Source organism: Priapulus caudatus, unplaced genomic scaffold (assembly GCF_000485595.1).
Source record: "Priapulus caudatus unplaced genomic scaffold, Priapulus_caudatus-5.0.1 Scaffold246, whole genome shotgun sequence".
NCBI lineage: Eukaryota > Metazoa > Priapulida > Priapulimorpha > Priapulimorphida > Priapulidae > Priapulus > Priapulus caudatus.
The window spans coordinates 88,120-101,541 of record NW_014577307.1 but is presented as its reverse complement, the minus strand read 5'-3'; the positions used below and the strand labels follow the sequence as shown (position 1 = coordinate 101,541).

Below are 13,422 nucleotides of genomic sequence, written 5' to 3'. Positions count from 1 at the left end.
ATATATATATATATATATATGTTATTATGACCATTAATGACATTAAAGTTGGGAACACTCCTAATGGAGTATCACCCTGTGTCGGGGGGGGGGGCCTCTGGCGACTGGGTTAGGTGCACACTATCATGCCCACAGTAGCGGCTCGAGTCTGCACCTACTGACCCTCATAAGCCGCTAAATGGGCGTATTCACACGAAAGCTCGTTTACGAAACAGATATCCGTTCGTCGTTTTGCAGGGGACGTTCAAAGAGGTGTCGCAGATCAAATACTTCACCAGTAAGAAGGTGAAGTACATCTGGAATACGGCGAGCCAGAACTTCGTCCGACTGACGTAAGTAAAGGCTGCGGGGGCGGCGGCCGCGCGCGTGCGTGTCGCAGCGATGCGTGTCGCAGCGATGCGTGTGCGCGCGTGTCCCGCACAGCTGATAGTGCCGTGGAATCGTCGTTCTTTATCAATGAGGTCGAGTGATAACTTTATGATCAGCACGTATCAGCGCTGAACGCATAGGTTTGCCTTATGTTGTCCTGCATTACCGTTTTTTTAGGAGTTTCGACGAAGACACCCCTTGCTCCTTCTTCTACACGTGCAAGGGACTACTGGACGAAGACCAGGAGATCAGGTCCGTGGTTTCCCCTACGTATTACCCAAGGTCTACGCAATCACGTCTGTTCACGGTCAATTCTCGGTGTGAAAGCGTCTGCGACTTGTGTAGATTGTAGTGTGGGGTTCCACTGGTGTCAACGTGATGTTTTTGCATTTTTCTTCGAGTTTTTAGTTCTCATTGAAAAATAGCTGTAAAAGCATCCTAAACATTTGTAGAATGTATTGTCGCATTGTCCCCTTCACGGCAATGTGACGGTCGACTTTTCTCCTGCATTGGTGTTCTGATCAATGGGCGTCTTGTTGTTCACAGGCAGCTTGTCTACGACACAAACGAGATCAAGGTTCGATTATGGCCCATCTACGAGATCGTGTACAGAGAGGTAGGCTAACATGAATGTTATACTTACTTGTATTTAATAAATGTACTTAATAAATTACTGTTACTCATCTGTTAACGCGTGGATAGCAGTAAAATAGCAGCTAGATGGCTCTACTGAGATCGTGTACAAAGAGATACTTGTATTGGTTGTAAGGTCGCCATCGGTTCGTGACGAGCGAGTTTGGCGGTCGTCATGGCGACAGCGCGTGGGGCCCACGATGCGAGTCGCGTTACGAGTTGATACGCCAGCGCTTTACTGGTCGCTGCTATGTATTGAGAGATTTCGCGTGGCTAGCTGACATGCAGCGGTTGCCGTTGAGCGTTTTATGGCGCGAGGCGTAACCACTTGCATGGGTGTCAACTTTCCTCCATCTGTAGACGGATTTCCGTCTTGAGAAAAATTCTGGAATTTTTTTTAATGTTTTTTTTAAATAAAAATTTTCAATTTTAAAAGTGAATTGCATGTAGTATGATCTTAACTATTTATGCCTTTTTATGTTATGTTGTGCTATGTATGTGCTAATGGTCTCGGTGCCCCTGCCATGTGTGGATAGGTTTCCGATGGTGTTATGTACGCCGAATGCTTGGTATTGCTGCTTTCAGATCGTGAATCCCTTCTACGTCTTCCAACTGTTCAGCTGTCTGCTGTGGTATTTCGACGAGTACTGGATATACGCAACCTGCATCGTCGTCATGACTGCCTCTTCACTCACTTTCTACGTATACTCGTTCAGAAAGGTGAGATGTAACATCTCTTTTACACTGTGTTTTTACTTCCTCACTTTCTACATCTACTTGTTCAGAAAGGTGAGATCAGCGGATGTCCTACATTGAGTTTTTTCTGTCTCGGTCTTTCACATCGTTAGGAAGTAATTTGTGTTGCTTGATTAGTCTACGTCTGTGCTGGTTATGCGGAATTTAATTAATAGTTGTTGGTGGATTGTCAGCGGATATTGTTTTATTCTATGACACAATTTTATTTCGAGATCACTTTTGTGACAGGCACAAGCTTGGCTAAGAAAGTAGCTCGGCTGTCTAAACTTTTATAGCTCTAGTAAATGTTTTGCATTTATCTCGAAATTAAATTACGTTACGTAAAAAAATTCCTCAATAGTTCTTAAGAATCTCCCCCATCTCTAGGTGATGCAAACTTGCCTGTTCACGATATTTGGCAATGGCAGTGGCAATGCAGTGGTATACGTTATAGTTCAGACGATATTCATTGTTAAATCACGAACTTAATGCATTCCACAGATGCAGACGGAGCTCCGTGACAAGGTTGTGTCACACGATGTCATTACTGTATGGAGGACGGGTGAAGGTAAGTGCCTCTACTCGACTGTACGAATCACCAACAGTACAAAAATCGCAGCAACAGATGTTACGCTGGCCGGAAATGCTCGATAAGTGATGCTATTTTCTGTGTAAATGTTTTTCAGCTTGTATGTACATTTCATGCAGATTACAGTCATGGGCCAGTGTTTACGTTTGCTATCATGTCTAGTCATTCGGCCTATGCTGTTCGCAATAGCAACGATGGCTTTCGGTAGGTCGTGTGTACCTGTGTCTACGTCAATGTCACGTTATACCAACGTGCCGTTACGTTTATGTTTCAGCTTACATTATGTAATTATGTTTAAGTTTCAGCTTACGTAACGTTTACATTTCAGCTAATGTAACATTCACGTTTCAGCTTACGTGACATTATGTTTTCGTTTCAGCTTACGTTGACGTGGAGACAGAGAAGCTGGTGCCGGGTGACGTGATCGTCATCCCGCCGCACGGCTGTGTCATGCAGTGCGACGCCGTCCTCGTCTCCGGCAACTGCATTGTCAACGAGAGCATGCTCACAGGTGAGACAGGTGACGGGCTTGATTACAGGTGTGGCGTGGTCACAGGTGAGGCCTGTTATGGGCGTGGTCACTAGTGAAGGCCTCAGATGCTGAGATGGCGACATATTTCCTTATTACTTGACGACTTGGAAGTCCCTGAGCAACACACAAATTTACTTCCTCACTTTCTACATCTACTTGTTCAGAAAGGTGAGATCAGCGGATGTCCTACATTGAGTTTTTTCTGTCTCGGTCTTTCACATCGTTAGGAAGTAATTTGTGTTGCTTGATTAGTCTACGTCTGTGCTGGTTATGCGGAATTTAATTAATAGTTGTTGGTGGATTGTCAGCGGATATTGTTTTATTCTATGACACAATTGTATTTCGAGATCACTTTTGTGACAGGCACAAGCTTGGCTAAGACAGTAGCTCGGCTGTCTAAACTTTTATAGCTCTAGTAAATGTTTTGTATTTATCTCGAAATTAAATTACGTTACGTAAAAAAATTCCTCAATAGTTCTGAAGAATCTCCCCCCTCCCCATCCCTAGGTTATGCAAACTTGCCTGTTCACGATATTTGGCAATGGCAGTGGCAATGCAGTGGTATACGTTATAGTTCAGACGATATTCATTGTTAAATCACGAACTTAATGCATTCCACAGATGCAGACGGAGCTCCGTGACAAGGTTGTGTCACACGATGTCATTACTGTTTGGAGGACGGGTGAAGGTAAGTGCCTCTACTCGACTGTACGAATCACCAACAGTACAAAAATCGCAGCAACAGATATTACGCTGGCGGGAAATGCTCGATAGGTGATGCTATTTTCTGTGTAAATGTTTTTCAGCTTGTATGTACATTTCATGCAGATTACAGTCATGGGCCGGTGTTTACGTTTGCTATCATGTCTAGTCATTCGGCCTATGCTGTTCGCAATAGCAACGATGGCTTTCGGTAGGTCGTGTGTACCTGTGTCTACGTCAATGTCACGTTATACCAACGTCACGTTACGTTTATGTTTCAGCTTACATTATGTAATTATGTTTAAGTTTCAGCTTACGTAACGTTTACATTTCAGCTAATGTAACATTCACGTTTCAGCTTACGTCACATTATGTTTTCGTTTCAGCTTACGTTGACGTGGAGACAGAGAAGCTGGTGCCGGGTGACGTGATCGTCATCCCGCCGCACGGCTGTGTCATGCAGTGCGACGCCGTCCTCGTCTCCGGCAACTGCATCGTCAACGAGAGCATGCTCACAGGTGAGACAGGTGACGGGCTTGATTACAGGTGTGGCGTGGTCACAGGTGAGGCCTGTTATGGGCGTGGTCACTAGTGAGGGCCTCAGATGCTCAGATGGCGACATATTTCCTTATTACTTGACGACTTGGAAGTCCCTGAGCAACACACAAAACAGCACAGATTCCCAAATCCACGTCACGCTTAGGCCGCGCCCCTTTCAAATCGTTGATTTAACTGGATTTACTATTGCTTCAAAAGTTACAAAAACACGTTTTTTTGATAAAATACCTGAAGGTAAGTAATGTTATGGTAAAAACTTATTGTTTATTGTTTTTTACTGAAAAAATATAGTTGGGTTCACATAAGAAATATGTGACCGTACGCGTAGCCTGGGAGCTGGGCGTCCGGTAACCGGACGCGTAGCCGCGGCCTTAAAAAAAGAAAGAATCCTGATTGTCATTGATCTCTCTGTTTTGTTTTCTCGTGCGGCGCACAGGTGAGAGCGTTCCCGTCACTAAGACGCCGCTGCCGAACCCTAAAGGCGAGGAAGTGTCGTACTCGATCAAACAGCACTCGCGACACACGCTCTTCTGCGGCACAAAGATCATACAGACGCGTTACTACGGCAACGAGAAGGTCAAGGCCGTCGTTGTGCGAACAGGTGCGAGAGAGATGCTATTGCTAGAGCCTTCACCGGCTGTCGGTTAGAGGTGACCTTCGAGTGTGAACGAGTCTTCTTAGCGTTTTATATCGACCTTTTCGTTTCGTACCTTCTAGGTGTAAATGAGACATCTTAGCGTGTTATCGCTCGAGTTAAATCTCAGATCGTAAATCTTTATCTTAAATCCCTCGAGTTATTCTCGACCTTTTTGTCGCGTTGTTTACGAAGCGTATCTACTAAACTTTTGCGCTAGTTTTTTTGAACTCGTTGACTAGGGTAAATATGTCAGCTTAGCACTACGGAAATCTTACTTTTTGGGAGTTTTAATCGAATCGGTTCAAACTATTCCATTCGTATCTCCCCGGTGCCCCCCCCCAGCGAAGTAGGCATGCTATTATTCTGTCATCAGACATATTCTATCGCGTCGTGCTCACCCGTGTTCGTTGTTACGCTGGCAGGTTTCAGCACGGCTAAGGGAGAGCTGGTGCGCGCCATCATGTTCCCGAAGCCGATCGACTTCAAGTTCAACCGGCACTCGTACTACTTTGTGCTGTGCCTCGGCGGATGCGCCCTCGTCGGTCTCATCTACACCTTCATCGTAATGGTGAGCCACACCCCACCACCCCACCCAACCCCACCCCCTGGGGCGAGAGTGGAGAGTCGTGATCCCGTCCGTTTCTCAGTCGCCCGGCGGCTGATTTTCGCTAGAGAGGAATTCCGTCTCCGCGTAGATTTTTCGCAATTTAATTATTCGATGGGGAAAAAACGTGAAAGTAATCGAGTCGAGTTGACGTCAGTCGAGGGGTGAAACCGACGCGCGTTATTTTGAAGTCGGCTGATTGCGACGGTTTATTATTTATCGTTTTTATTATTATTATCATTAAATTTTCAATTAATTCTTAATATCATATATATATATATATATATATATATATATGTATATATATTATAATAATTAAGCTCGTTAATTTTTGCCTGCTCGTTAATCACCGTTATTTGCCTTACCGCGCAGTCTCGGTCCGGCGTGCCCGTCGGTCAGATGGTCATCCGTGCGCTGGACATCATAACGATCGCCGTGCCGCCGGCACTGCCCGCCGCACTCACGATCGGTATCGTGTACGCACGCGAGCGCCTCAAGAAGAAACACATCTACTGCCTCAGCCAGAACAGCATCAACATCTGCGGAGTCATCAACGCCGTCTGCTTTGACAAGGTGAGGTTCGGCATTGAGTCGGGTTGAGCGTCACGAGTTGTGTCACGCGTGATTAGCGCGTCTGCATTTGCAACGCGATCGGTCGGTTTAGGCACCCGTTATTACTCGCTCGCAGAAATAGTTGGGTTGAGTCTTAGCGTGTTGATGAATTTTATTCATGACATTGATTGTTTTCAGACTGGAACACTGACAGAAGATGGATTGGACATGTGGGGAGTTGCGCCAGTTGAAAATAGCAGGTTAGCAACAGTCGAGTATAGAATTGTTTGCCTCAAGTGTTAAAATTAGTAGCAATATGGCTAAAATAGGCACTAATACAATAGTAAATACGGGCAATAAGGGCAACAAATTTATGCTTAGGTAACATGGTCGTATGTAGGTAGCCAATATGTGCACTTGTGTGTTTGTTAATTTGCAATAAGTTTAGAACATTACAGCCACCAGGTGGCGCCTGTGTGTTGATATGACGTGTCATGTGGCTACCATGGGCTGGTGTGACCCACCAGATGGCACCAGTTTGACCCACCAGGTGGCACATGTGTGTGTGTGTGTGTGTGTGTGTGTGTGTGTGACTCGCTAGGTGGCCCTTGTCTGCCTGTCTGACATGCCAGGCCGCTCCTGTGTACCTGTGTGACCCATAAGATGGCCCCTGTGTGTTCTTGTGCCCCTACAGGTGGCGCCCACATGTCCCCGTCACCCTCCAGGTGGCGCCTGTTTGCCCCGCGTCACCCTCCTATGTCTGCTGCAGGTTTCAGCGTGAGGTACAGGACGCGAGCACACTGCCGCACAACGACGACCTGCAGTGCTGCATGGCCGCCTGCCACTCCCTCACCGTCATCGACGGCGACATCGTTGGCGACCCCCTCGACCTGAAGATGTTCGAGTCGACCGGCTGGGTGAGTCGCGCCGGCCAGAGGCAGAATGGGTGGGGCGTGGTCGGGGCGTGGTCGGGGGCGTGGTCGGGGGCGTGGTCGGGAGTGAATGGGAATAGAATGGGTGCATCGAATTGCTTTCGTTTGCTGCCATTATTGTTGTTATTTTCGGTCGTTTTTTTTTACTATTTACCAGCTTGGCGAGTCATCACACCGGATTATTATTATTGTTATTGTTGTTGTTGTTGTTGTTGTTGTTGTTGTTGTTGTTGTTATTGCCGTCGTCGTCGCCGTCGCCGTCGTCGTCGTTGTTGTTTGCTTGTTTCATGATATCATACTGTTGATTTATGTTAAGTTTGGTGTATCGGTTTCTGTATACCATGCACACACCCGGTCCCGTGTGCCCCCGGCGTTTATTTGCGTAACTTTTGATCTCAACGCATTTGATCCTCGGTTGCCGTACAGGAGCTGGAGGAGCCAGGAATCGATGACACCGTGAAATTCGATCAGATGATGCCGACCGTGGTGCGGCCCAGGAAACCTGACATCGTGACGTCGTCGGAGTCTGTGGAACACAACGTGAGTGCGGCGTGGCGGCAGTCGGTTCCATGGGTGGATCCATGGAACGTTAGGAGAGGGGAGGGAAGGAATGGACACATTATGCAGCCATTACCAGCTGTAGTGGAAGGGAACACAATTTAAAACACGTATAGAAGAGTATAGAATAAACATTCACCACATTCTACAAAATTCTACAAGATTAAATAATAATAAATTATTAATAAAATAAAATTGAAAAAATTTAAATTAAATAAATGAAATAATAATAATAGATTTAACAAAATTCTACGAAATTCAGATCTGGCACCCTCCCCCCCCCGTAATTAAGTGCATCGTAACTTTATGCAACAGAACGGGCCAGCCGTGTTCGATAACGTCTGTTAGTGCCGTCATGTTGGTTGCAGACGCCGTTTGAGGTCGGCATAGTGAGACAGTTCACATTCTCGTCGAGTCTGCAGCGCATGAGTGTGATCACGCGCAAGCTGGGGGCCGCCAACTTCCAGCTCTACGTCAAGGGATCGCCCGAGATGATCATCTCCCTGTCGAAACCTGAGACCGGTGAGACGCACGAACACACACACACGCACATGAACACGCATGCACGCATGCACGCAGGCACTCGCGCACACACACGCATGCACATTTGTGCTCATTTACTCATTTGTAGGCACTTGCGCACCCATGCACGTGCGCACGCACGCACGCACGCACGCACGCACGCACACTCATTTGTAGGCATTTATGCACGCATGCATGCATGCGCATTCATAGGCACCTGTGCACACACACACGCACACACGCGCACATGCACACACATTTCAAGGCACGCATGCATGCACGCGCAATTATACACGTGCCATGCTTACATGCGTACACATGAGTTCTACCCACGTCGATGCGTGAGTGCACCAGCAATGCATGACATGTCACAGCAACAAAGTGCATATCATTTCAACGTGTTTATAATATTCACACCTGTTCCCCATCACTAGACTAGTAATGCTGTAATGTTGTACCCCCCCCCCCCATCAGGCTTAGAATGTATTTGTTGGGGAGGTTGAACGCTCAGTGCTTCGCACCTCGCGCGACAGTGGAATCGAAGTGCGGCCGAAATGCCGACACTTGCTTGACGCTTACCTGTGCTTGTCACTCACGCAGTACCTGGAGACTTCAGCACGCACCTGCACGCGTACACGCGGCAGGGCTACCGTGTCATAGGCGTCGCCTGCAAGCCCCTGCCCCACCTCACCTGGGTGAAGGCTCAGCGTATCACTAGGTAAGCATCTCTCGTTTGAACAGCAGTTACGTACTGACTCGCCCTCTGCGAATCGTGCGGGATTTAACGTCGTCTCTGCTCGTGGCTCCGTCGTGCCTGGTCGTGGGTGTGAATGACAGTCACCATCAAGACGCACAGGCATTGGTGCTACACGGACCGTTTCGCATGCTAGGACACTATGAACTGAAATATACGGACAAAACACGGAAATGTACGGACTATGTACGTCGTGATAAACACCGACTCGCCGAGATTAGACGTTCTTAATTGGCAGTCCGTATATAGTTCGTAGTTAGTATGTAGGAGTTTGCTATGGACAGTAATTAGCTCCGGAATATTCCGTAGCTCTCTGTGCGTTTTGCCCCATTTCTGTGATTAGTCCGTGTTTTGTCCGTATAGTTCGGTTCATAGTGCGACACCGTATCGGGCCGATTCCGTCAGTCAGGGTCAGGTTGCGGTGAGACGGGGGGATCATGGCTGCGGTCACAGAGCGATGGTACAACGCGACAGGGTGATCATGGCTGCCATCTCAGGGTGAGGGTTTAGCGAGTAAAGTGGATCATGGCTGGGGTCTCAGAGCTAAGGTTTAGCGAGACGAGGGGATCATGGCTGCCATCTCAGGGCGAGGGTTCGGTGAGATAGCAGGGTTAGGGTTCCAGAGTCAAATACTCTTTGATTTACTGTCGGACTCTCTGATTTGACATATGCAGGAGTCCGTGTGACTCCCTGAAAATTCTGCCATACTAACTAGTTTGTTCCATAGCACGGCCTCCTTATTATTTCCACGCGAAATTACTGTATTTTTTAAGCAAATGTCCAAGGAAATTTTGGCAGACGTGCAACCGCATGAATCTTCAAAATAAGCACATGCGTTATTATACCTTTAGTTTTGAACTTCAGACTGCAGACTCCCTCATTTTTCCACGGACTCCCTCTTTTTGAGGCAGGGACTTCCTTGTTCAAAAGTACATTTCTACCCCTGAGATAGGGTGATCATACTGCGGTCTCAGGGCGTGCATGGCTTTGCAGGGACCGCGTGGAGCACGATCTCGATTTCCTCGGGCTGCTGGTGATGGAGAATCGACTGAAGCGCGAGTCGGCACCTGTCATCAAGATTCTGCGCGACGTCAGCATCCGGACCATGATGATCACAGGTAAGCTCACCTGAAAAATATTAAAATATTAATAATAAATTATTAAATATTATATTAATTGATAAAATATTTTCAATTATTAAATTTAAATTTATTTATATTTGATAATAAATATTTTCAATTATTAAATTTTAAAATTCAATTATGAAAAATGGAATGTGAAACGTGAATCAATTTTTGTCGTGAACACCTTGGTAACGTCGCGTCATCTTGGCTGCAGGCGACAACATGCTGACCGCGTTGAGCGTCGCGCGCGACTGCGGCATGATCGATAAAGATGCTGAGGTTGTGCTCGTCAGCGCCACCTACGATAGCGTCTCGTTCGTGCCGGAGGAATGCCCGCAGCAGGACGAGAACATCATGGAGGTCGGGGAGAAGGTACATTCATCACGACGCGCGCCGTCACGTCGATGCGACTAGACGAAGCTGTAGGAACGAAGCCATATATATCGCATGGAGGCTGCGAGAGCGGGCCTCCGTTAAACTTTAAAAAATAATAAAATAAATTTAAATTCGCTAATGTTCTCGCGTCCTCTGTGCACTTGTCGTAGGCAGAGCTTCGTAGGGAGGCTACGAGAGCGATTTTTACATCCGTGTTTCTTTCATCTCCTCTTTGCAGGCAAACAAGAAAGATGGCCGCCGGCAGAACCAATACCATTTTGCGACGACGGGCCCGTCGTTCGCGATGATACGCGACTACCACTCCGAACTCCTTCCTCGGGTACGTACGTACGTGTGCGCATGCGCGCTCACGCACCGCTCCCCCCGCGCGTTATCTCTGGCATCCCGCGGCTCGTGCGCACCAGTGTCCTGTTGTGTCCATTCCACCCACATCCAAGGAGGATGAGGAAGAGGATAGGAGGGAGGAGGAGGGGGTTGAGGAGGAAAGAGGCAAGGGGGCAGTTCCCTTTACCATGTTTACTGTAACTACTCGTGTGACAGTGGAGGGGCCGGCCAGTGCTACTCTGACAGTCCTGCATGTCTCTCGTTTGCAGTTGATTCTACGAGGCACGGTCTATGCAAGGATGAATCCAGACCAGAAGGCTCAACTTATAGAACACGTTCAGGACGTGGGGTGAGCGAGAGAAACCCTGCATATGCTATCTACTTTATATCTTTTTATACCTACTCTTTTTTTGAGCATAAAACGAATGTGCTGTCGCAAGCTTGCAATGGTTCTTAGAATGCAGGATATTTGCTTAACTCGTTGATCATTGCTGGTCTCTCTTTTTAAAGAGGTTTCCCACTCTATAGGCAGTGACTTCATTCCTCACTACTATGTGTATATTTGCAGAGTACTGCCAGACTCCTGTGCCTGTGTTGCGATGCACGTTACAACGAATTTCTCTAAAACTCGTAGCAACTTTGTTGTTCATTACAGGTACAATGTGGCAATGTGCGGAGATGGTGCAAATGACTGTGGGGTGAGTGTGTGGCAGTTTCCACGATCACGACTACACATTCGATTCTCGAAAAAAGATTAAATTTATAATTACATTTATTATTATCCTATTATTATTATCACTAAGGGAAATGGTTTTTGTTTTTACACATGGTTTTTGTTCTGCAGCAAGTTCACCGTAGATGTATTTGTATCGGTTTGAGTTCACAAAGTGAGATGGTTCTGATGTCACGTATTACTGTATTAATTAATTTCTCCTACCTTCTTTGCTCTCTAGGCCCTAAAGACTGCACACACGGGTATCTCGCTGTCAGAAGCTGAGGCGTCGGTCGCTAGCCCCTTCACCTCCCTCCAACAAAATATCAAATGCGTTCCCACTGTGATAAGGTAATACACCCTGGGAGCTTTTGTAAATCGTTGTCGTTGTCGTTTGCTGTAGGGTCTATCGCAGACATGCAAACATACGGTGATACGAGTTTGACTTAATTACGATAATGACGATAATTACCTACTAATTACTAATTAATGTTTAATGTTTTGTAATAAACGCTCGATTGCTAGTATTCTCAGACGATTTCAATCGTTAAGATGTGGTGAGAAGTACGGAAGTCGTGTTGGAGCTTAGATTTTGTTTTGTTTTTCGTGTTTGACGTTTTGCGTGATGTGCTGTGCTGTGGTTGTCTGCTTCAGGGAGGGCCGGGCCGCACTGGTCACGTCATTCGGCATGTTCAAGTACATGGCCTGCTACAGCCTCACTCAGTTCGTCTCCGTCATGATTCTCTACTGGGTACGTACCACGCTACCCCCTACTGAGGACCAACCCAATGTTGCCTTTTAACAAGCATCGACCCCAAGTTGCCTTCCAGCAAGCACCCAACCTGTGTTGCCTTCCACCAAGCACCCACCCCAAGTTGCCCGTCAACAAGCGCTCAGCTCAAGTTGCATGCAGCATATATTATACGTGTTACCCATGTATGTACATATATATATGTGTTTCACGTATAAATGTTGTTGCCAGTACGAGTCAACCTTGTTGTATGTCTAGCATGGACGGCATTGAACCCTTCGATCTCAACGTTCTTGGTTCTTTTCAGCTCGGTGCAAGCCTAACGGATCTGGAATTTCTGTGGATTGACCTTTTCCTGTTGACCGTGCTCGGAGTCCTGTGTAAGTACGAGCAAGAATAATCCTTGTGGCTAGCCGCTCGTCCGTGCATGTGCGATTACCCTGCTTCTGTTTCTCGCGGCGTCTTCACGGTAACTCGTAACTCGAGTCGGGTGAGTTACGACAGCGATCGTGCCGTTCAAATGCTGTCGGTGTGAGAACACCATGCATGCGATACATCTACGGTAAATATAACCACACTGTGCCATGCCATTCCATGCTACAGTGTTTACAGTACACCACGCCACGCCACACCACACCATGCCACACCACACCACAGCACAGTATACACACCACGCCACACCACACCACGCTACAGTATCCACAGGCCGTCGAAATACCGTGCGAATATTGGTACCTAACGGCTTCTGTCTGCCATCGAGCGTAATCGCGCGGCTGTTTTTTGAACTGTAGTTGGAAGGACGGGCGCCTATCCGATCCTTGTTAAGGAGACACCGCCGGCTAGCCTGATGAGCGTCACGCCTCTGCTGTCCGTCTTCTGCCAGATGACGATCATCACCATCATACAGGTCGTCTCCTATGTGTTCATCACCACCCAGCCGTGGTAGGTGTCCGCGGGCTTTATTATGTTTTTTCTCCTCGCTCTCTCTCTCTCTCTCTCTTTCTCTTTCACTTTCTCTCTTTCTCTCTCTCTTTCACAGTCCCTCCCTCCCTCTCTCTCTCTCTCTCCTATGTGTTCGTCACCGCCCAGCCGTGGTAGGTGCCCGCGAGCTTTATTACGTTTTTTCTCCTCGCTCTCTCTCTCTCTCTCTCTCTCTCTCTCTCTCTCTCTCTCTCTCTCTCTGTCTACCTTTTCCCCCTCTATCTCTCTCCCCATCTCTCTCACTCGCACCTCTATCTGAGTACACAGTTACTAGCTCATGTAATCTGTGAGAAAATCGCGAGTGCAACGGAATGTAAACAGGCAGTCGGTCAGACAAACAACTGATGGCGGTAAACAACTCACACACGCACGCACGCACACACACACACGCACGCACACACACACACGCACACGCACACACGCACACACACACACACACACACACACACACACACAC

At 47.3% G+C, this 13,422-nt stretch overlaps 1 protein-coding gene across 3 annotated transcripts in view; it reads left to right on the top strand.

The window, feature by feature from the left end:
- The window catches only part of LOC106807988 (probable cation-transporting ATPase 13A3), a 35,516-nt gene that overhangs the window by 9,518 nt on the left and 12,576 nt on the right, over nucleotides 1-13,422 (top strand). For all 3 annotated transcript variants that reach the window (XM_014810527.1, XM_014810526.1, XM_014810525.1), the window contains exons 5-27: nucleotides 238-332; nucleotides 547-621; nucleotides 916-985; nucleotides 1,588-1,722; nucleotides 2,239-2,305; nucleotides 2,706-2,837; nucleotides 4,555-4,719; nucleotides 5,178-5,323; nucleotides 5,732-5,932; nucleotides 6,110-6,171; nucleotides 6,681-6,828; nucleotides 7,270-7,383; nucleotides 7,770-7,923; nucleotides 8,524-8,641; nucleotides 9,671-9,795; nucleotides 10,016-10,173; nucleotides 10,415-10,516; nucleotides 10,791-10,870; nucleotides 11,177-11,219; nucleotides 11,475-11,584; nucleotides 11,888-11,984; nucleotides 12,292-12,364; nucleotides 12,776-12,926. In XM_014810527.1, the coding sequence (XP_014666013.1) occupies nucleotides 238-332; nucleotides 547-621; nucleotides 916-985; nucleotides 1,588-1,722; nucleotides 2,239-2,305; nucleotides 2,706-2,837; nucleotides 4,555-4,719; nucleotides 5,178-5,323; nucleotides 5,732-5,932; nucleotides 6,110-6,171; nucleotides 6,681-6,828; nucleotides 7,270-7,383; nucleotides 7,770-7,923; nucleotides 8,524-8,641; nucleotides 9,671-9,795; nucleotides 10,016-10,173; nucleotides 10,415-10,516; nucleotides 10,791-10,870; nucleotides 11,177-11,219; nucleotides 11,475-11,584; nucleotides 11,888-11,984; nucleotides 12,292-12,364; nucleotides 12,776-12,926 (2,621 nt within the window). The remainder of the gene's footprint in view (nucleotides 1-237; nucleotides 333-546; nucleotides 622-915; nucleotides 986-1,587; nucleotides 1,723-2,238; nucleotides 2,306-2,705; nucleotides 2,838-4,554; nucleotides 4,720-5,177; nucleotides 5,324-5,731; nucleotides 5,933-6,109; nucleotides 6,172-6,680; nucleotides 6,829-7,269; nucleotides 7,384-7,769; nucleotides 7,924-8,523; nucleotides 8,642-9,670; nucleotides 9,796-10,015; nucleotides 10,174-10,414; nucleotides 10,517-10,790; nucleotides 10,871-11,176; nucleotides 11,220-11,474; nucleotides 11,585-11,887; nucleotides 11,985-12,291; nucleotides 12,365-12,775; nucleotides 12,927-13,422) is intronic.